Source organism: Aulonocara sp. 'chitande type north' Nkhata Bay, linkage group LG9 (genome assembly GCF_057382095.1).
Source record: "Aulonocara sp. 'chitande type north' Nkhata Bay isolate Kocher_YH1m ecotype deep benthic linkage group LG9, A_spYH_male_GT1.1, whole genome shotgun sequence".
Lineage (NCBI taxonomy): Eukaryota > Metazoa > Chordata > Actinopteri > Cichliformes > Cichlidae > Aulonocara > Aulonocara sp. 'chitande type north' Nkhata Bay.
Window position 1 is genome coordinate 19,157,227 of NC_141352.1, and position 21,184 is coordinate 19,178,410.

Below are 21,184 nucleotides of genomic sequence, written 5' to 3' on the forward strand. Positions count from 1 at the left end.
TTTGGTTTTTCTGCTGCAGGAAGTGAATGCTCTGGAGTGTGAGATTCAGCTGCTGAAGAATCTGCGTCACGAGAGGATTGTGCAGTACTACGGCTGCCTTCGAGACCTCGACCAGAGAAAACTCACCATTTTTGTCGAGTTCATGCCCGGGGTGTGTATTCTGCGGGACATTTTAAGTAAATTTAATCACACTCGAGCAGCCCTTAAATTTCGAAAGAACAATTAACGTCTGAGAATGTGCGCGCCGGACTTGGTTTGGTTATAAAGATAGGTACTGAGACATTTTAACACAAACATTAAAATCAAACCCTTACCAGCCACATCTGCTAGAATCTATTTAGAAATGTCACCAGCTGTCAACAAACATGTCCTCCACGCAGTTGATGTCAGCAGAACAGCTCATTTTATGAGATCATATTCTCCCTAAATGAGCAACTTTAATGAGCTACTGTCGCCTGCGGACCCTGTCCCCGAGCCTGCTTTTAATATTTCCTGAGCTATTTTTTTTTTAAATTTCCCAGAGACGCTGAGTGTCTTAGTCACACATTGTCTGGAAATTGGAAATGTTTATGTTTCGCCAGAGTTGGCAGAAGCAAGACAGGAGGTGACAGAGCCAAGCTTTTGTGTGGCTGCGTGGCACGGCTTCACTGCTGCGCCTGACCGATAACACTTTAATGGCCCGAGGGAGGGAGGGCCGTGTGTCCCTCGGAGAGACCCCGAGAGCTCCTAAGGTGTCCCGTTGACAGCTGAAAGTGAGGAGGCAGAGGTTTTGTTTTCACCGCAAGTCCTAAAGTGCGTCACAGGTGTTACAGGATCAGGTCTTAGCTCCTGCCGTGTCCCCAGGAGGAGCGGAAAACAGGAAATTGAAGGAAATGCAGCTCACTGGTGCAGTTTGGACTCAAAGTCAGTCAACAGACTTCTGTCAGCACGTTATATGCTTACATTCTTGGTTTTTGGCCTTGAGAATTGGCTGCTTTCACAAATAAACCCCAAACAAATTAGCTGGAACACCCACGTTTTCCAGAAAAATAAGTGTATGTAGATTTTTCTCTAATTTCGCATGCGTGTCCGTCCCATCCATTCATTCGCTCACAGGCTTTCTGTTTGTCTCTGTAGGGCTCGATAAAAGACCAGCTAAAAGCCTACGGAGCCCTGACGGAGAAGGTGACGAAGAGATACACCAGGCAGATCCTCCAAGGAGTCTCCTACCTGCACAGCAACATGATTGTACACCGGGACATCAAAGGTAAATGAAGCCGCAAGCTTGAAAAAGGCCAAGGTTGGATTTTAATTGGATTTGTAACCGGCAAACACTCACACTTGGAAATGCTTTTTTCAATGGGGTCCTATAGCAGTAGCTGCTGCAATAGGCGGGGGGTCAAAACTACAGATTCATTCATTTTCATTCGGGTTGACATTTCCTCATTTGGTCATTCGTCGTCTGCAGAACGTGCCTGGAAAAATGTGCTATTTTCAACTCCCCTTTGAGATATATTAGGCTTCGTGCTGGTGAAACTGGCTGTTCTAAAAATGCTCAGCACCGGACGGAAAGGTTTTGGTTTGGCTGCCCACAGCTTTGGGAGTTACTGGGTCGTTAAGCGGCGGCCAAGAAAGAGGGGAATATACTGTCTGGTGGGGGAAAAAGATAGTCGGTCTCACAGGACCAGGCAGGGCTCTATGAAGAGCACATGTGGGTGTGATCTTTCCACTCAAAAAGGCTCTGCACGTGTAATGTACGGTGTGTTCATCTCACCACAGAACATTTCTGTTTTTGCAGTAAAAAAAAAGGGACTTAAGCTTGGCACCACACGCACGTTCACATTCACTCCGGACCAGCTGGAAGTTTCTCTGAATTTATTTGCAAAGGCTGGAATTATCAGAGAACCTGTTGTCCTACGTACAGGAAACGTGCAGGCAGTGGAAGAAGCAGCTCGGGGCAGTAAAAAGTAAAGGTTATAGTTTGAGCCTCCAAGTTTCTTCTTTTGCAGCCTGCCAGTTCTTTGGTGGGGGTGGAGGGTGAGTGGCAAGTGGTGCACATTAGTCACCGATCAAACAAGCGGCGTGGCTGAAGGAAATGGGATAGACAGAGCTACATTCGGAAAATTACTAAGATAGGAGGAGAAAGGGTGTTGAGGTTCGACGTGTCTCTTGTGGAGCAGACAGTTTATTTAGTATTTCATTTTCTGAACCCAACGAGGCTTTTTCCTCAGTGTGAGAAAAGTGAAAGAAAGATAAACTTCCCTGTTTGGCGTAGCTGACTAAGCGCAGGATTTGTATAAAGACTGCTGAAAGATATGCTTTTTAAAAATAAGTCTGCCAGTATTCAGTTACCCAAACAGTCAAGACCTTTTGCCTTCTTCCGTCAGCTTGAATTGCTGGCACCAATCACTTTTTGCCCATAACAATAATTGCAACTCCAAATTGTCAGCGTCCCTTTGCGTCTGACAGCTCTCGGGAGAGTCCTGAATACTTTCAAGCTCGTTTTGTTTCGATCCACCAGGTGCTAACATCCTGAGAGACTCCTCGGGAAACGTGAAGCTGGGAGACTTTGGAGCCAGCAAACGTATCCAGACCATCTGCATGTCTGGTACAGGCATCAAGTCTGTCACTGGCACCCCCTACTGGATGAGCCCTGAAGTCATCAACGGGGAGGGATATGGGAGGAAAGCTGATGTGTGGTAAGGAAATTATTAGATAGAACTGTATTGATTGAAGGGGCGAACAATATCAGATTGCTGCCGTCGCTGTAAAAGCAAAAGCAATAAAATGACCTTGAGCAATAAATGATATTGTTATCAGTTGCTGCGATATGCACTCTGTTTACTAATACTGTTGATATTTAACACACTGAGGCGTTGAAATTAGAAATGCAGTCGAGTAATAAATGGAATAAATGAACTTTTTTAGTTACACGCTACTTCAGAAACTCACATAAATATGAACTTTAAATAAGGGCTGTATGTGCCGATAGATTAGAGCACTTTATACAGTTTTCTAAGAGAGCGCGCTTACTTAAAGACTTGATAAGAAGCCAGATATACTAACGTATCATTGCATTGCCAAACAGTGTTAACTGTAGATTTTTGTGAGATTCAGCAGTTTTTGGGCCCATTGTTCTAGGGCGTAATTGGTTGCTCCAAGCTTTAGAGAAAGAGTACAATACTGGAATAAGTTTGTTTGGATTTGCGCTCGTGTCATAGGGTTAACTCTGGTATTTGACACAACAGTTGGAGGTGCAAGGTAGACAATAGACACAAGCCGAGCTCCATTCAAATCATTTTTCCTGTTGTGCTGTTTTCCTTCAGGAGTGTCGCCTGCACCGTTGTTGAGATGTTGACCCAGAAACCCCCGTGGGCCGAGTACGAAGCCATGGCAGCCATTTTTAAGATCGCCACCCAGCCTACAAAGCCCACGCTTCCCGAGGGTGTGTCCGACGCTTGCAGGGACTTCCTGCGGCAGGTGTTTGTGGAGGAGAAGTGGAGGCCCACTGCAGACTTTCTGCTCAGCCACCCATTCGTTCAGGGCAGCTTCTGAGCTCCTGTGGATCCCCTTCCCCTTCCCTGCCTGTGAGGCCTCCGTGGCCCCGGTGCATCCCCTCCTCTCCGGCCCGTCCCATCCCCAGGGCCCCCTCCCCTCGTCACCAAGCTCCAGGGCTCAGTACCACTCCCAACTTCCTGTTATCCACCACTAGTGTCTGCCTTGTCGAGACTCCTGCATCCTACTAGCTCCACCTGGACTATTCCCTGAGAGGGAAGGGTGACTGCTGTTAAGACCTCCAGAGTCCTCTGAGGTTTTGCATGGTGTTCCCTCAGGAGGGCACTAACAAGAAGGCAGTCTCACAAGCTCCAGACTGCTGTCCTTTTAACAAGCGCAGGAAAAGTGACCAAGGTTAGAGCAAAGTGTCGCGTCTCAACCTTTAGGTATCACTTTACACCCACTTACTGCTGCAGAACAGCGTCTCGGGATCGAGGAGACGTAATTGTGATTACATTGATCACACGTGACCGTACTGTAAGTTTCTTATCAGCCTAAAGAAAGCTGTGGGCAGAATTTAAGATGGTAAAATATTTTTCTATGATGCATATAAAGTCATCCTAGCAGATGAGATGTCTATTGTGATTTTTTAAAAACAAAATGTAAATGTATTTTTTGCCAACGCCTTACAATAAGAATTTGTAAGTAAGAATGTCTTTTATAACGTCTGCGAGGGTCACCAGTACCCTGCTTTCATAAGCACTCACAAAAACAAGCCCATTTTAGGAAGGATTGTCAATGTTGCACTTTTTGATATCATGCATTGAAACATTTCCGACGTGCAGGATAATCAGCCGAGGAGATATTTTTCTATTTGATGCATTTTTTTTTTATATATTATTGAGAATTGTGTTTCAGTGTAAAAGAAGAAAAAGAAGAAGCGAACTGTTTTTGCGCATTCGTGTGCAATGTCTCTTAAGCAATACCAACACTACTGTTGTCATTCCATCCTCCCATGCAGCGAGCCTTGTTCCATTCAGAAGTGGCCAAAGAAACGTTGCAGAGACTGAAACCTTTCGATAACTTTTAGAAAACGTGCAGTATTAGTCATGTCTGACTTTTTTTGCCACCTCAGAGCCCCATATAGCCTTTCCTGTGTTATGGCAGCTTTGTGCACAGACCAAATCGGACGCATTAACGTCACTTTTTTTTTTAATAATTTTTTTTAAAGATTGTGAAATTAGACCGAAGGAAGCGTCTTGTTTATATTTTTGCTGTAACTTCACCCCACGCCTTTATTTAGCTTTCCACGCCATCTCGAATGGGTCTCTTAATGACTTTGACGGCACACCGTGGTCTCTGTGACGTCATGTGAGGCGGAGCTTATTATTACAAGTTGCCAAAAAAAACAAAACATTGAGTTGGAAGGATGGAGTGGAATGATGTGTTCTTTAAAGTGGAGATGAAATGAAAGTTTAACTGTGGGGTGGGGGGGTCGATGTCGGAGGTGTCGTGACTTGCTGTAACACACAGGCACTTAAAAGAATGACGATCCAATCTTTTCAACCCTTAGTGCCTTACCTGAGTGTGCTTGCAAACACAAACGTTCACTGCCAAAGCAGAGAGCTTCCTTGTAAGGCGAGCGGCTGTTTAGTAGAAAGCACACGCAGGATTAGCTGAAAATCTTTTATATGGAAAAACCAACAAAAGATTATACTGTACATACATATTGTTCTGCACTTTTGTATGAAATTTCTTTTTACATTATAAACAAAATCTATTTGAAATAGCTACGTTATACAGTAGATTGTACTGTGATTTAGACAGGAGAATGAATGGTTGCCTCTTTTAAGAGAAGGTAGGCAGGATGAACAGACTGGGAGGCTTTCGAATGGGACGGAGTTTGTTTGGTCTGAATGACAAAGCCTTGAAACATGAAATGTATCAAGTCATTGAACTTTTGTACATTTAACTTAATAAATTGAAGGTCTTAAGACTATGTTTCACAATGATTTTTTTATAATTTGCAAATTGAATTAAAAGTTGACTTTTATGACACTTTTTTTCCCCCATTAATGTATGTATTTATAGTTGTGATCTCATGATTGATAGATGGATGGTTGAATGCTGAAATTGATATTTTCTTTTGGACTCTACCAACAACTTTCTTATTGGGCTTATGATTTGGCAGCTGTACCTCCATGGTGGGAATCTCCTGTTTCACCACATCCCAAAGGTGCTCTATTGGATTGTGATATGATGATTGTGGAGGCCATTTGGGTACAGTGAACTCATTGTCATGTTAGAGAAACCAGGCTGAGATGATCTGAGGTGTGTGACATGCTGTGTTATCCTGTTGGAAGCAGCCATCAGAAGATGAGTACACTGTGGTCATAAAGGCATGGACATGGTCAGCAGTAATACTCTGGTATCTAAACAATTCTTAAAAAGGCCAAAAGTGTATCAAAAAAAATCCCCCACACCATTACACCACGACTGCGCTTAACTGCTGGGCAGGTTCGATCCATGTTTTCATGCTGTTTACACCAAATTGTGACCCTGTCATCAAAATATCAACAGAAATTGAGGCACATAAGACCAAGAAATATTTTTCTAATCTGTTCTGTTTCAGTGTGCCTGTGTGAACTGCAGGTTCAATTTGCTGTTCTTTTTCGACAAGAGTAGCACTCAGCATGGTCTTCCATAACTGTAAACAGTAGGGATGGTTGTGTGGAAAAATCCCAGTAGATTAGCAGTTTCTGAAATACTCAGACCAGCTTGTCGGGCACCAACAACCATGCCACGTTCAAATAATTTAAACAGCCTTTCTTCCCCATTCTGATGCTCAGTTTGAACTCCTGCAGGTATTCTTGACCATCCTTAAATGAATAACAGCCACATAGCTGATTATATGTTTCCATTCCAAGCAGCTGGACAGGAATAAAGTGGCCATGAGTGTGCATTTTATTTCACCCACTTGCTTAATTCTTTTCTATTTAGATCACAGGTTCTCAAATTTTTCTGAATCTCTTACAGAGAAGAAAATTCTCCATGGATCCCTTCATAATCGTAACGGTAAGGGTATTACGCTTATTACTATTTGTGCTGTTTACATATGTATTCTTACTGGGCACATGTGATGTGACCTATCAAAATCAAAAGTTTCTTTTGGCACCAAGATAAAGTGGATGGGAGTAAAGGACACAGCATGATTGTTTTTGTCATAGATGATCTCCAGCTGTTGATATGTACTTTTATATATTACAGAACAGCTTTATAAATTATTTTGTGGACCTAATGGCTATGGGTGTAGACACATGGGGGCTTTGTGACGTCATTTGTAAGAGGCTCGGTTAAATGACTGAACCTTTTGTAATTGTGCCTTACGTTTTTATTACTTTGTTGTTTTTATATGTCAGTCTAACTGAATAATAGTTAATAGTTATAACAGACACATCCCTATTACATGGTAACTCTGTTTTAAAGAAAAAATGGGATGTAATTTAAAATTGTGTATGTATATTCAATTCAATTAAGACTCAATAAAATAGCTTTTCTTCAACTCTGCAAACTCATGGTTAGGACCATATTTTCATAAGACGGTATAAGAAAAGGCAACACACAAACACACTACTTAGTTATCCAAAGACAATACGAAATATGATTTATTTTTTTAAATGCCAGTATAAAGCCTAATTTGAAAATAACACAATATAAATAGTTAGATAATTTTGACTAAAAACGATTAACACCAACACTGTCGGAGCAGCTGTTAGAAAACCAACTTACAAAACCTGCCGTTTTGTAACGTCGTGTCTGAAAACGTGACTGCCAGAGAGGAGCCGCCGAAGAGACAACTGACGCTAACCCGGGAGGTACAACTCTCTGACACCGAGGTCTCTCTTCCTCAGTGCTTAAAACAAGACTATTGCTGCTGTGGTGGAAACAAAGCAAACATGTCTTCCTCCCGTACAGTAATATGTTTGCTAAGAAACGACTTGCGTCTCCACGACAACGAGGTAAGAACATGAGTTTGTAGAAAAAAGTGCGACGTTGTTAAACTTAAATGTTTTAAAAAAACACGATTACTTCGCATGTTAATTATTTGATTTGTTGACGACATTAAAGAAATTGTTTAAACATGTTAACGTCGACATTAAAATTACAATAACTCCAATATAGCCTGCAGCCACGTTACAGCGGTATTACTACCGGTACAAGACCTCCAGAATAAAAGCATGTTCCCCAAAACTAATGATTACACACTTTTAATTTTTAAACTTGACTGCTTTTTAACCCCTATCCTGTTTTAAGTATCTAACACAGTGGTTCTTAACCTTTTTGGAGGTACCGAACCCCACCAGTTTCATATGCGCATTCACTGAACCCCTCTTTAGTGAAAATAAAATAAGATTTTTTTCAAATTCAAGACATACATATGTTTTTACTGGTGCACAAAATGAGCCGTGCATGTCACGGCGGAGGCTCTGCCGAACCCCTGAGACCGACTCACCGAACCCCTAGAGTTCGATCGAACCCAGGTTAAGAACCACTGATCTAACACTATCGAAGGTTATTTTTGCAGCTGCAAAAATTGCATAAATAAATCAAAATTTCGAGTTAGTATCTTGACTTAATAGCTTAAAAATTCGAGTTACGTATCTCGAAACTTCGACTTACTCGAAAATAAATTCCAAATTTGGACTCTGCCCAATGACTGTAGAAAACATTGGTTCTGCCTGGCATTTCCCCCCCGGTGGTGGAAACAAGCTTCCACAAACTTGTGACATCTAGTTAGAATTTAAAAAAAGAAAAAAAAAAGAAATATATATAAAACTGAACCATTGAGCATGCTTGCTAACTTTCAGGGAATTTTTAATATTAAATTCAATTTTCGTTTATTAGGTTTTCTTTTCTTTTCTTTTCTTTTCTTTTTTTATAAAGTAAACCATATCTAGGGTGGTACTGAGTGGTTAAATGTACAGCAACTTAAGAAAGCAACAGCAAATAGAAAAACAATTCAAAAGCACACAAAATGTATTTATTTAACACAATTCAGTGAGTCACATACTCTACTTGGAGGACAGAAACAAGCCCACCTCTACCATCCATATCAATAGTCAAAGGTGTTTCTATCGTAAAATCAAATGTGCTGTTTCACATAATTGCTGCAGTATGTTTATTGTATGCTCGATATGCAGCTTTTCCACTGGGCCCAAAGAAACGCTGAACACATAGTCCCGCTGTACTGCTTCGACCCCAGACACTATGTGGGCACTTACAACTACAGCTTACCAAAGACTGGGCCTTTCCGTCTGCGCTTCTTACTGGAGAGTATCAGAGACCTCAGAAACACACTGATCAGCAAAGGCAGGTAATAAAACTATCACTCACAAGATTTTTCTTTACCTAACCCCACTGTCAAGTTTCGCCTTTGCTACACTGTCGCTAACTCAGTCTCTATGAAAGGTTTATAAGAGATCAGTTTACTTTTCTATCATGTTATTGTTAACTCAGTGAAGACACTGGCCTTGGCTTTCTAGGATTGAATTGATACGTGTAACAGGATCAGGACGCACCTGGACTTACAGCGGTTATGTTTATATTAGCATTGCTTCTGCACACACTGTTCCCATCACTTTTTCCTGTCAACTAGCACTCTACCCAGGATGCAGCTTGCCTGGCATGGAATGAGGCTTATATATGTGTCTCTGTGTTTATTTTGTGTGTGTGTTTGACAGCAATCTCGTGGTGAGACGGGGTAAGCCAGAGGAAGTAGTTGCAGACCTCGTCAGGCAACTGGGCTCTGTCAGTAGTGTGGCTTTCCATGAAGAGGTGCTCTCTCATATTACAGATAACAGCAAAAGTGCTGTCTGGCCATTGGAGCGTGGTTTTCACCATCATGTGCTTTTTCTACAGGTTACCTCAGAAGAGCTGAATGTGGAGAAAAGGGTAAAAGATGTGTGTGCACAGATGAAGGTCAAAGTTCATACCTGCTGGGGCTCTACATTGTACCACAGAGATGATCTTCCGTTCCCCCACATGTCCAGGTGTGAAAGCAGATACAGAGAGGAAGCTACCCTTTTTGTAAAAGATACACTGCAGGTTAAGAAGTGCCTTGTAATATTTCCCTCTGTTTTTAGGCTTCCTGATGTGTACACTCAGTTCAGAAAGGCAGTGGAGAGCGAGGGCAGGGTGAGGCCGGTCTTCTCAACCCCAGAGAAGCTAAATCCCCTTCCTCCAGGCCTCGAGGAAGGAGCCATTCCTACAGCAGAGGACCTGCAACAGACAGGTGAACAATCCACCAAGACACATGTCCGCGCATTTATTCTATGTGTTTATGATTCAGGATGTTTATTATGTCTAAAGAAGCCTAATCATGAAACACTTTTCCCCTTCCAGAGCCTGTGATTGATCCTCGCTCAGCCTTCCCCTGCAGTGGTGGGGAGAGTCACGCCCTGGCCAGACTTAAACACTATTTCTGGGACACTGTGAGTGCAAAATGTGTTTTACATTAGCTGCTGTTTAGAGAACTATGGAGAAAAAAAAATCCCAGATGATCTATTAAAGATCCTCCATGATGTCTGTTTTAAAGGATGCAGTTGCAACGTACAAAGAGACTCGTAACGGTTTAATCGGTGTGGATTATTCCACCAAGTTTTCACCTTGGTGAGTACAAATGTATCACTGCCTCTCTGCTCCACTTTGCTACATGGAGTTTAATATTTCATTGAGGTAATTCCCGTGATTCTGTCTAATGGTGCAGCTTTGGTATCCTGCAGGCTGGCAATGGGTTGCATTTCACCCAGATATATTTATCATCAGATCAAGCAGTACGAGAAGGAGCGGACAGCTAATCAGAGCACATATTGGTGAGCACACAGGCTGGTGATATGTGAAAATCTATATTTGTCATATTTTATTTTTTCCCTATCTGATGAGCTTCCCTGCTGTCCTACAGGGTAATTTTTGAGCTTTTGTGGAGGGACTACTTCAGGTTTGTGAGTGTGAAGTACGGAAATAGGATTTTTCAGGTCAAAGGTACAGTAAGCTGATGTTTTTATGTTACTTTTATTATTATTGTTGTTGTCTGCATGAAAAGGTATATTTCATGTCACTGTGACTTCAACTCAGGACTTCAAGACAAATCTGTGCCATGGAAAAAGGACATGAAGCTATTTGATGCATGGAAAGGTTTGTGCTCTTCACTCATCCTGCATGAATTATTCTTTGAACTGAAACAGTACGTATAGTATATGAATATAAAGGTGAATTTATGTGCAACTGGAACGTACAGAGGGATGCACCGGAGTGCCTTTTGTTGACGCCAACATGAGGGAGTTGGCAGCGACCGGCTTTATGTCCAACAGGGGGCGTCAAAATGTCGCTAGCTTCCTCACAAAGGATCTGGGCCTTGACTGGAGGATGGGAGCTGAGTGGTTTGAGTCCCTTCTGGTAAGCAGTAGTTGTTTATTATCTTTATAAATTATTTCAAAGCTTAGTTGTTTAAGAATATAATATTCAGATATTAATACAAAACTCATCTTTTTAAATGTTCCTTACAAAGATCGACCACGATGTCTGCAGCAATTATGGTAACTGGCTGTACAGCGCTGGGATTGGAAATGACCCCAGAGAGAACAGGAAGTTCAACATGATCAAACAAGGCCTCGACTATGACAATAATGTACGTTTGACAAAGTAAACACCGTTTCATTTCCTTTTGACATTTGTCTAAAACTTTACCTTTTGCGCTTCAAGACAAAACTGCTGAGTCACCTGTTGTGCAGGCTTTGCTGTTTTATTATTGAGATTAAAAATAGGGCAAAATGTGAGGAAATCAGTTTTGACTCATCGGTTTGCGTTTGTCTTTCAGGGAGATTACGTCCGACAGTGGGTTCCAGAGTTGCAGAATATCAGAGGAGGTGATGTGCACACACCATGGTCACTCAGCAACGCTGCGCTGGCCCACGCTCATGTGACCCTCGGCGACACCTATCCCGCTCCCATTGTTACGGCACCTGAATGGAGCAGACACATTAACAAGAAAGCGGTGGGTGTCTGGGGGAAGGGAAGTAGTTAGTGTGATTGTGTAGTGCTGCTATATTAGTGTTTAATCCATAACTGCTGCAAATAAAAGCGCTTAGATATAAATAGACTTACTCCACTATTGTTTGTACGTTCTAGTTCTTGTACTTCTTATCTACTACAGCTCTAAGGCCTAATTGCACTTTTAACCCACTACATGTATCTGGCAGATATTACTACATGTTACTCTTCAGCTTTATCTAAACTTAAACTAAACTTTCCATAAATAATAATATACACTTATATCTCAGTAAATAGAAAAGCGTCTGCTGCTCCAGTCTATTTTGGGGCCCCTTGTCACGTTGTCACCAGTTCCGCAACAAGAGAAACACTTCCCCTTAAAGTGTTTCATTTATTAAAATCAGAAGAGGTCGACACGTTCATTGTGTTGTTTTAGAAAATAAAAAAATGTTAATATAATTTGTGACATAACATTGTTTTTGTGTCTTTTCTACCCAGTGAAATATCTTGCCATCCCTCAGATGTATTTGAAAACAAATTCTACATTTCTTTCCTTATTTTATTTTTAATTGTGTGTATTTTCTTTTATGCAGTTTTAAAAAAGTTTTTTTCTTTCTTTCTTTTCTTCAGGGTGGCACAGGACCTTCACCAAGAGGAAAGAAAGGCCCGTCTCACACCCCCAAACAGCATCGGGACAGAGGCATCGACTTCTACTTCTCCAGAAGCAAGAACCTGTGAACACGTGGACGCTCCACTGATTTAATCTTGAACTGTTTCCATGAAAATCTGTCTGGCACGTTGATGTATTGATTCAGGGAAGCTGAAGAATGAGGATTTGAGGAAGCACATGTTACGGTGCTTTAACTTCACTGATCAGGCCATCAGTTCTGTAGAAAATTGCCACATCAAGGGCCTTCTATGGATCCTTCGCTGTGTTTCCGGCTATGCAGCGACTGTGAAAAACCACAATGTGTTTTTTTTATGATTCAGAATCACCTGTAATGACCTCATATGATGTTTTGAACAGATTACTGTTACTTTGTTCTTGCAGGTTTTCTGTGCATTTATACTTTGTTTTTGCTTTATGTGTGATGGTTACAAAACGGCTATATTAAAGTTGCTATCTGATGCACTAAATCTTGACCTCCATTTATCAGAGCAAGGAAGTCAGTCCGCTCTTTCTGAGCAGCTATACAGATGAGAGTAAACGGGAACAGAAAATGTGCGTGTCTATTTATTTTCAGTGGAGCTCGCTCCTGTGAGAACTTTCATTTATCCTTGACAAGCTCTCTTCTCTTGTGGTCGCAGGAGTAATAGTAATAACAATAATGTCGGTGTTTTAAAAATAAAAAAAGAATCGCACTTTGGGTTGTTAGCTCCACTTGGTACATAACACATCTCCTCCCCCCGTCTGTGACGCACTCCGGCGCAAAGACTTCACTTCCTCAGGTAGGTTGTGTTGTAGACTTCCGACACAACACAGCATTTCAATCACGTCTATCTTTATAATGTTTAGTCTTTCTTACTTATACAAAAAACTCCGTTAACTTAACCGGAAACTTTTGGAACATGGCTTGCGCCGACTCGAAAGTTGACTTGGAGAAGATTCCTCTCGTTGCGCTAAACATGGGCGTGAGGAAAAAGCTGGGACTTTATCTGAACCCCAAGCACACGGTAGCAGCGGACTGGATGGCGCTCGCAGAGGCCATGGGCTTCAACTACCTGGAAATAAAGAACTACGAAGTGTCCAAAAACCCAACCTGTACGGTTCTGGAGGACTGGCAGGCCCGGAGCACAGACACGTCAGTGGGGAAGTTGTTGTCAATGCTCTCGGAGCTGGACAGAGAAGACATCGTGGAGGATCTGCGACCACTGATAAGTGCGTTACTGCCATTCCACTTAGATCCACTTGTCTTTAATAAATAAATGCCTGTCGTCGATTAGGATTGATTTTTTTTTTTGCATTGATTAGGACCGGTCATAACTTCTGCTTATTCTTAATGCATGCTTGCTTTTGTACCCCACCTTGCCCCTGTCGCCTGGTTCAGGAAATTATTAACAATGAATTCCAATGTTGCTTAAATAGATCTTACACTCGTGACTAAGAGAGTGTCTTTCGCAATATTTGCCCAAATGCGTAAGCGTTAGTGTAATAACCGAGTTTAAACACAGCTATATGTCCATCACATGGAGTCTGCTGCGTTTGTACCTACATTCCCAAGGCATCTCCCTGAACTGACTGCATGTTTGCGCTCATGTGTGCCGTTTTGCGCCGTTTTGTTCCCAGATGAGGATGTCCGGAAGTACTGTGAGAATCTTAAAAAGAAAGCTGAACCCCCGCTCCAGGTTCCTGAGGTCGACAGCTGTGTCCCTCGCACCCCTGAGAGGTCTGGGATCACTGTGGATGATGACCCTGAAGGTGAGCATTTGTATGAACTTACAATAATATATATGCATACACATATGCTCACATTATGTCGAAATATTTTATAAAGAACCTCCCATTAGCATTAACAATAGCGCTTCAAAGACAGCGTAAATGACTCAGCACATGTCCTCTAATCTGCTCATCTTCAGCATCGGTGCAGTATTACTGCCACTGTCACTGAAAAGCTCTCTTTGCTACATTTGGCTGATATGGTTAAGTTCTGCAGCCCTATATGCATTAGTTTTAACTGATTGCAGCTTAACCAGCTACATAACTGTGTTTGCATAATGATTTCCTTCACTTTGTAAATGTAGGCTTCCTTCGAAATTCACAATACTTATTAATATCAACTTATTATAGTTTTTTTCCTTAATAAACAGCACAGACTCATCTGTTATATATTCGAAACTTCGAGACTTTGTAGCTGTTTGTTTTTTTGGGTGTTTTCTGTGGTAAACTATCACAGGGGAAAAAACACTCCTACTTGTCTCTTCATCTGACCATTTATCTGAAGCACTAATCGTGCACTGCTACACGGCCTCGCTGCTCCTGTTTCCTCCGCAGCCTTGTGGTTTTCTTATTATTCTTATGTACTTCGCTCTAGGAGTTTTATGTTGTGTCAGTGATGTCAGTTTCTGATTAATGGCCCTCTGTGTGTGTGTTTGTGTGAAACTTTAACCATTGAGTTGAATCGAGATGTTTTGAATCCAGGGGTTCCCGAGATGTTTGATGCCTTCATCTGCTACTGCCAGAGAGACTTTGCGTTCGTCCACGAAATGATCCGTGAGCTGGAGCAGACGGACTACAAGCTGAAACTGTGTGTGTTCGACAGAGACGTCCTCCCGGGCTCCTGCGTGTGGACCATCACTAGTGAACTCATCGAGAAGAGGTGGGACACTGACACATTTACTAACCTGGTTTTTGTTTGGTCTTTTCAGTTTTTTTGTTTTGTTCTAATTTTAACTTGAAAAAGTGATTAAGCGAATAACGTTATGGGGCCAGGTGTGAGTCTGAAACTCCAAGTAGGTCATTATGGTCCAAAAAAAGCAGTTTACATGATACTGATTTACAGTTTGTTTGTTTTTTTTTTGTTTTTTTTGCAATTCAATTTTGCATTTGTTAGTCAGATGCAACACGAATTCCAACAGGCGCAGCCATCAAGCATGCACTAGCGCAGGATGTGGTTCAGACTTGTTTGCCGTTTGGTTAATAATCTGTGTATTCGTGCCTGTGTGTGTCGATAAAATGTAGAAATGGAAAGTTCAGAGATGGTTTAGAAAGCTAGACATAACTAACGTCAGTTTCATCTGAAATTCAGATATTGAAAGTCACCTGACAGAAGAAATCCAATTCTCAGCCAGTCATGTTTCCTGAAATCTCTGTTTTCTTGCTCTCACAGTTTTTGCAACTGACTATAACATGTGACCTTGCACGCAGGTGTAAACGGATGGTGGTGGTGATTTCTGATGAATATCTCGACAGCGATGCCTGTGACTTTCAGACCAAGTTTGCTCTCAGCCTTTGTCCTGGTAATGCACACACACATATATAAATATTTTATATTAAACAACCCTGTTTTAATTTTTCTGGCTTATGCGTGCAGCTTAATCATTTATATTCTTTTTTTTCTATTTCAGGAGCTCGAAGTAAACGCCTCATTCCAGTGATCTACAAGCCGATGACAAAGCCCTTCCCCAGCATTTTACGCTTCCTCACCATTTGTGACTACACCCGGCCTTGCACGCAGGCCTGGTTCTGGACTCGGCTTGCCAAAGCTCTGTCGCTGCCATAACTGTGGAGCAGGTGGTTAATCATATTTCAAAGTGCCTTTTTGTTATTCCATTAAAAGATTATGTTGGACAGTGGCCAAATGCAACATTGGAGGAATCTCATGATTACACTGTATGTATATATTTTACTGCTTCAAATTGCACTTCCTTTGGAGACAATACAGATTCCTGCACACTGTCATTATGAAAGTGAGACTGGACAGTAGTATCCAACGCCAGCAAAGTTCTCAGTGCACAGAGTCATTATCATATTATGAGATTTCCTCTTCTAACAGGGGTTTTGTGTGGCCCTATTTTGTGTTTTATGTGTGTTGCATTGAAAAGAAGGGTACATTCTTTTGCCACTTCCTCTTTTGAGCAAACTTGTTCATGAAATTGAAGCTTAAAGAGGAAGAACTGTTTTGGCTCTGATACTTTCACAAGTTCAGTTCTACTGACAGCTGACACCTGCCTTTTTGTGCAGCAATTCTGTTACTGTGGGATCTCTACTTTTGAGTTTGTGTTTTTAAAATGCTCTTTTTAGACCAATTAAAATAATGTTGTTTTTTTAAATAAACGAATAAAGTTAACGTGGTGTATTATTCAAAGTCTTTGTTTGTTTGTTTTTTTTAAATAAAAAATTAATAATATGGAACTATAAAATTAAATATACCTTTAGTTTCCCTGCATTTGTTGCGACTGTGCAAATCCTGTATGGTATAAAATAAACCACCAGAGGTCTCTAATTTAATGCGGTAAGGAAAACTGTGGTCTACGCTTTACAGTAAACGCACGAACACCCAATCAGAAAGCAGTATACGTGGTTCTGTCCAATCAGAGGCAGGCTCTTGCTGGCGAAACATGCCTCCTCTCACAGACTGCTCTTTGAGAATGTTAATCCCTGACTTTTCCCTGTCAGGTGTTTCAGTTGCCTAGCTTGGTGGTTTGATGTTTTCACATTGTACGCCATTCAAACTATATTATATGATGAATCAGTAGAAGCATAATGTGCTAATTTTAGTGGAAAAGAAGTGGTTTATATTGAGGTAATAAGTTGAACCTAAACCTGTAAGGGCACACTCTGGGGCGATGTCGCGTGGGATCCGCCATTAAAAGTGTGGCGGAAGCACTCGGCTTGTTTCGGCAGTTTTCCGAACCGCAGCACTCAGCGTCGATAGTGTGCCACACTCAATATGTCCGCCAGGAAGGGTCACATTTTCTCAGTAGGAATGCGGTAGGCGGGGCTGCTAGGCTAGTGTCAAACTTTGGGAATGACAGGAGTGCTGCAGGATTCGCAAAGAAGGGGAAGTGTCGCTCTTGTTAGTCCTGTTTGGATTACTTTGACTAATTTTTACGCCCGCTTTTTGGATTCACCACCTTTCTACACACAGAGAGTCCTGCCCCAGCGGATCCCTCAGCCATGTCGGAGGACCTGAGCTCCCAACCCTGGTCCATCAACAAAGATGATTACGAGCTACACGAGGTGATTGGTATGTGATCCTTAGCTTGTTAGCTACGTGTAAACCGTCAGTTTGAATTTCCCCGTGAGCTCTCTCTGAACGCAGGGGTTAGGACGATGAACACAAGCTCGTACCATTCAGATGTTAACCGAACAGAAAGAAGGCATCCTCCTTCTCCTGAGCTGCGTTGAGTTCTTCGCCTTTGGTAAATTGGCCAATTCTAGCCGGGCGGTGTTGTGACTTGGGCAGTCAGAGGAATGCCTCCCCCGAGAGCGATGACCCCGTCCGCTGGGGCTATGACGAAGTCGTAAACGAACGTTAATAACGTTATAGTCTACGTTCTGGAAAATAACTGCTTTCATTGAGCAGCTCTTCATACATGTGAACAGCTAGCTTGATACTTTCATAAATGGACTTTAGCTAGAGGACGCCGTATCTGTGGATAGCAATAGTATTAATTGTGTCACATTTAACCTGCAGGATTTATTTATTTCTTTTTTAATAGAAGTGACAAAGTTATTTTTTGGAGGGGGTGGGGCAACTAAAAGTAACCCATGTAAAGATACTGTAGCTAGGCTAAAACTTAAACCCACTGTGTTATTATTCACTCCTATCTCATTTTGTAATACACTAAACACAGGAGCTAAAAGCCCCCCTCCTCAAAAAAAAAAAAAAAAAAAATACATAAAATAATAATAATGATGACAGGGCAGAATTTGCAGGCTGTAGTCCTCAAAGTTGGGTCAATTCACTGCAAGAGCGTTTACTGAGGACCAATCAGTATTAGAGGGCTTCACAATACTAATCTCATGGCTAACATAAGCAATAATCTTTTAATATTTGCTCTTGTTCCTCTGATACTATTCTAAAGTTTAAAAAAAAAAAATTCCTGGAGGCTTGTTTCACCTTTCCTTGCAGCGTTAAGAGGATGACTTAATGAGGAGCTTTCACTTGTGTAGTTATGAAAAGTCCAGCCCCACAAATAGATGACCTGTCCTACCTTTGGGCTGGCTTTGTTTAAAAAAAAAAAAAAAAAATCTCAAAGGGAGAAGGTGAGGAGAAGAGTGTGAAGAATATAAGCAAAGTATTGTTCCCCCAGACTGGTTCATTTGTGCCTCTGGTTCACTTTTGCCCAGGCAGTGCATGCTTCCTCTACAGGCAATCTGTATGTTTACAGAGGGTCAATTTTACAAGCCCTAAAGCACCCTTTTGTGTATTTTTAAAAGAGCTGAAATTAACTTTGACCCAGTTGTGCCCTCTCCAGTTTCTTGGAAAATTTGTACCGGGTCACCACGCAAGATAACGCCCTGAAATTTGGCATGCCCACAAAGATAAAGCCCTTCTTGTACAGCAATCAGCTCTGCTGTATTTTCCTATGAAGTGTTTTTAACACAAAATTGCTCACAAAAGTTTGAAACTAGTGAGACTGTTTCATTGTTGAACCGATTATTAACTTGGCCTCAGAAAGCGGTTGTACAGTGAGCCTTAGTTTTGTCCCCTCAGATTATTTTCAGGTTGTGCCCCTTAAATCTGAACATGCTGGTTTACTTTGCATGTCATCGAGTTTAAGGAGATAACCATCCGTGTGAGGCTGCATCCTCGGGCTCACACTTTAAACAAGAATATTCCTGTTCCTCCTCAGCTTCAAAATTACAGTCCCCTCTCTCTCTCTTTCTCTTTTAAAAGTTGAAGGAAAGATCTAAGATGCTGCAATTTCCTCTCTTGAGACCAACCATGAGAAGAGCTATTGGTTTCTTTTAAAAAAGCTAAATTTCCCTTTCTATTCTCAAAGCTTGTATGTTCTTCTTTAGTCCACGATTACGCTCTTAAAGACTTCTTATGTTCTTAGCACAAGTGGGAATCACATTAAAGCAAAGTCACACAGTCTTGCCCTCGGGAGTTACATATACGTTTTCATGTCATTGTGAAATAACTTGCTGAGTGTCTTCTTTATCATTTGTTTCATAAAACGTCAGGCAGGAAATACAGAAAAATCCTCATGACACCAACTTAAATCTTAAGGTTGTTTGTTTTGAGACAAAACCAAAGCGACTTGCTATTGCAATTACAAGGTTGAAAATGGAAAATCACAGGCCTTTTTCTTTAAGAACCTCATCTCACTTTCTTTTTAATTTAATAAAATAGACGCTGACTTCTTCGCTGCTGATGGACTTTCAATAGACGGACCAATTGGCTTGGCTTTTCTTTAGTTTGTAGCGCTCAGGTATTCATTAGTGGAGCTAAATTACTACTGCAGATAAGAGCAGGAGCAAGCCCGGCTCCCCTCTGAACCCTCCTCTAGTCCTCATCCTAGCAGAAAGTGTTGCATAGATACTGTATAAATGGTCTCTTTTCATGGAGATGCTGCACAGCTCTCTGCTCGGCTGAGAGGCTCCTGCGTCGAGGATGGCTCTGTATACACAGCGTGCCCATCGAAGCTATTGTTTTCTGTAACTTCCCTGGGGAAAGAGGACTTGCGATTACATGGTTCACACCCACTCTCTCCCTCTGTTAAGGATTGGATCATACTGGACATGGTCCATAGGAAAATAATACAGCTCTCTCTCCGATCCTGGATCATAATTTGGATCATTCATGTTGGCAAATCTAGACTGGAAACTTTCTGCTTCCAGTGTTTGTATCCACCAGCAACCATGTTTCCTCCCTAATGCTTGCTCTGTCCCTTAGATGGCTTTAAAAAAACCTTCAGTAGATACCACAACAGGATCCAACCTCAGGCTAAGATATCTGTAATTTAATGCCATTTTAAGGCTTTAAGATTTAGTTTTTAAAGTAGTTCAAGCTGGAAGATGAACATGGAAGAGGAATATGCACTAAAAGGCTGTAAGTGCTGGACCGGTGCAGTTTCTAGTCATGTGTGACATTTCTCGTTGTACCTTTGAATAACTTGTGGAATGTCAGCCAGGTATGCAGAAGAAATGTAATAAAAGACAACTGACGTCAGGCACTGAAATGGCCTGGTGAGAGCAGGAAAGATATGGTGAGAGAGCCGCTGTCACATTGCAGGCCACAGCTGAAAAGGGGAGACATTGACTCAGGCCTTATTTCGTGACATCATAAAGTATTCTTGCATACAAGCTGGATTATTTTGTATGTCATCGAGTTTTAGGGTGTATTGTATACAAGTGCTATTTTGCACTTGTATACAGAGAACGCATAGGTACAGGTGAGAATAAGAAACCACAAAAACATCATCCATCTGGAAAACATTTTGAATTGACTTTTTGCACTTTCATGGACAGAATAACATAATTGTATGTTTAAAAATTGCTTTTAATACTTGGATGAAAATCCTTTGCAGTCAATCACTGCCCAAAGGCTAAAAACCATGGACGGCATCCAATGCTGCATTTCCTCAGTTGCTGCTTGTTTTTTGGTCTTTCCACATTCAGTTGTATATTTAACAACTGAGCAGAGTGCTCTGTTGGGTTGAAATCAGGCGACTGACCTGCTCGTGCTCGTTTCTTTACCCTGAGAAACTCTCGGGTCGCTTTTGCACTGTGAAGTGCTTTCTGATCGATTTTGCAGCATTTGAGCTGAGAATGTCGCCCTGTATGCTTCGCAATTCATCCTGCTGCTTCTTGGGAGCAGTCACATCATCAATAAACACTACCGACCCGTTCCACTGCCAGCCATACGTGCCTGAGCCATAACATTGCCTCCATTATGTTTGACAGATGATGTGGTATACTTCAGATCGTGAGCTGTTTCTCTACTTCTTGATACTTTTCCCATCCAGTTATATTGTTAACCTTCATTTCATCTGTCCAAAGATTAAATTGGACTTTTTTAAGGACTGTGCAAACTCTTTAAGATGTTTTCTGGCAAAGTCTAATCTGTCCTTGACTGTAACCTGTGCTTTGCACCTTGTTGTTTAACACTCTGTATTTACATTCCATCACTTGAATTTAGACCTTGACAATGTTACTCCTACTTCCTTGAGCATGTTCTTGACTTTGTTAGACGTTATGAAGTTATTTTTC

General features: G+C 41.6%; 4 protein-coding genes across 8 annotated transcripts in view; all 4 read left to right on the top strand.

Annotated features, from left to right (window-relative positions):
* map3k22 (mitogen-activated protein kinase kinase kinase 22) overlaps nt 1-5,500 on the top strand; it is a 41,267-nt gene extending 35,767 nt beyond the window's left edge. For all 4 annotated transcript variants that reach the window (XM_086306340.1, XM_086306337.1, XM_086306338.1 and 1 more), the window contains exons 15-18: nt 20-151; nt 1,117-1,246; nt 2,501-2,678; nt 3,306-5,500. In XM_086306340.1, the coding sequence (XP_086162466.1) occupies nt 20-151; nt 1,117-1,246; nt 2,501-2,678; nt 3,306-3,534 (669 nt within the window). In that variant the 3' untranslated portion in view covers nt 3,535-5,500. The remainder of the gene's footprint in view (nt 1-19; nt 152-1,116; nt 1,247-2,500; nt 2,679-3,305) is intronic.
* A 1,668-nt stretch (nt 5,501-7,168) lies between these two features.
* Nucleotides 7,169-12,671, top strand: cry-dash (cryptochrome DASH). Its single transcript, XM_086306345.1, has 14 exons — nt 7,169-7,493; nt 8,676-8,848; nt 9,216-9,309; nt 9,394-9,524; nt 9,618-9,766; nt 9,877-9,965; nt 10,070-10,143; nt 10,257-10,346; nt 10,436-10,515; nt 10,609-10,668; nt 10,772-10,929; nt 11,042-11,161; nt 11,351-11,527; nt 12,154-12,671. Exons 1-14 carry the CDS (start codon nt 7,431-7,433, stop codon nt 12,259-12,261), a joined length of 1,566 nt encoding a protein of 521 aa, XP_086162471.1. The 5' UTR covers nt 7,169-7,430; the 3' UTR covers nt 12,262-12,671.
* A 261-nt stretch (nt 12,672-12,932) lies between these two features.
* myd88 (MYD88 innate immune signal transduction adaptor) lies at nt 12,933-16,347 on the top strand. The gene is made up of 5 exons (XM_086306346.1): nt 12,933-13,402; nt 13,811-13,942; nt 14,663-14,840; nt 15,389-15,480; nt 15,589-16,347. The coding sequence occupies exons 1-5, from the start codon at nt 13,093-13,095 to the stop codon at nt 15,741-15,743; spliced, it is 867 nt and encodes a 288-aa protein (XP_086162472.1). The 5' UTR covers nt 12,933-13,092; the 3' UTR covers nt 15,744-16,347.
* Nucleotides 16,348-16,662: 315 nt separating this feature from the next.
* Nucleotides 16,663-21,184, top strand: part of oxsr1b (oxidative stress responsive kinase 1b) — a 41,321-nt gene continuing 36,799 nt past the window's right edge. The window contains exon 1 of one of the 2 annotated variants that reach the window (XM_086306344.1): nt 16,663-17,210. In XM_086306344.1, coding sequence (XP_086162470.1) covers nt 17,141-17,210 — 70 coding nt within the window. In that variant the 5' untranslated portion in view covers nt 16,663-17,140. The remainder of the gene's footprint in view (nt 17,211-21,184) is intronic. The other variant, XM_086306343.1, reaches the window with a different exon arrangement.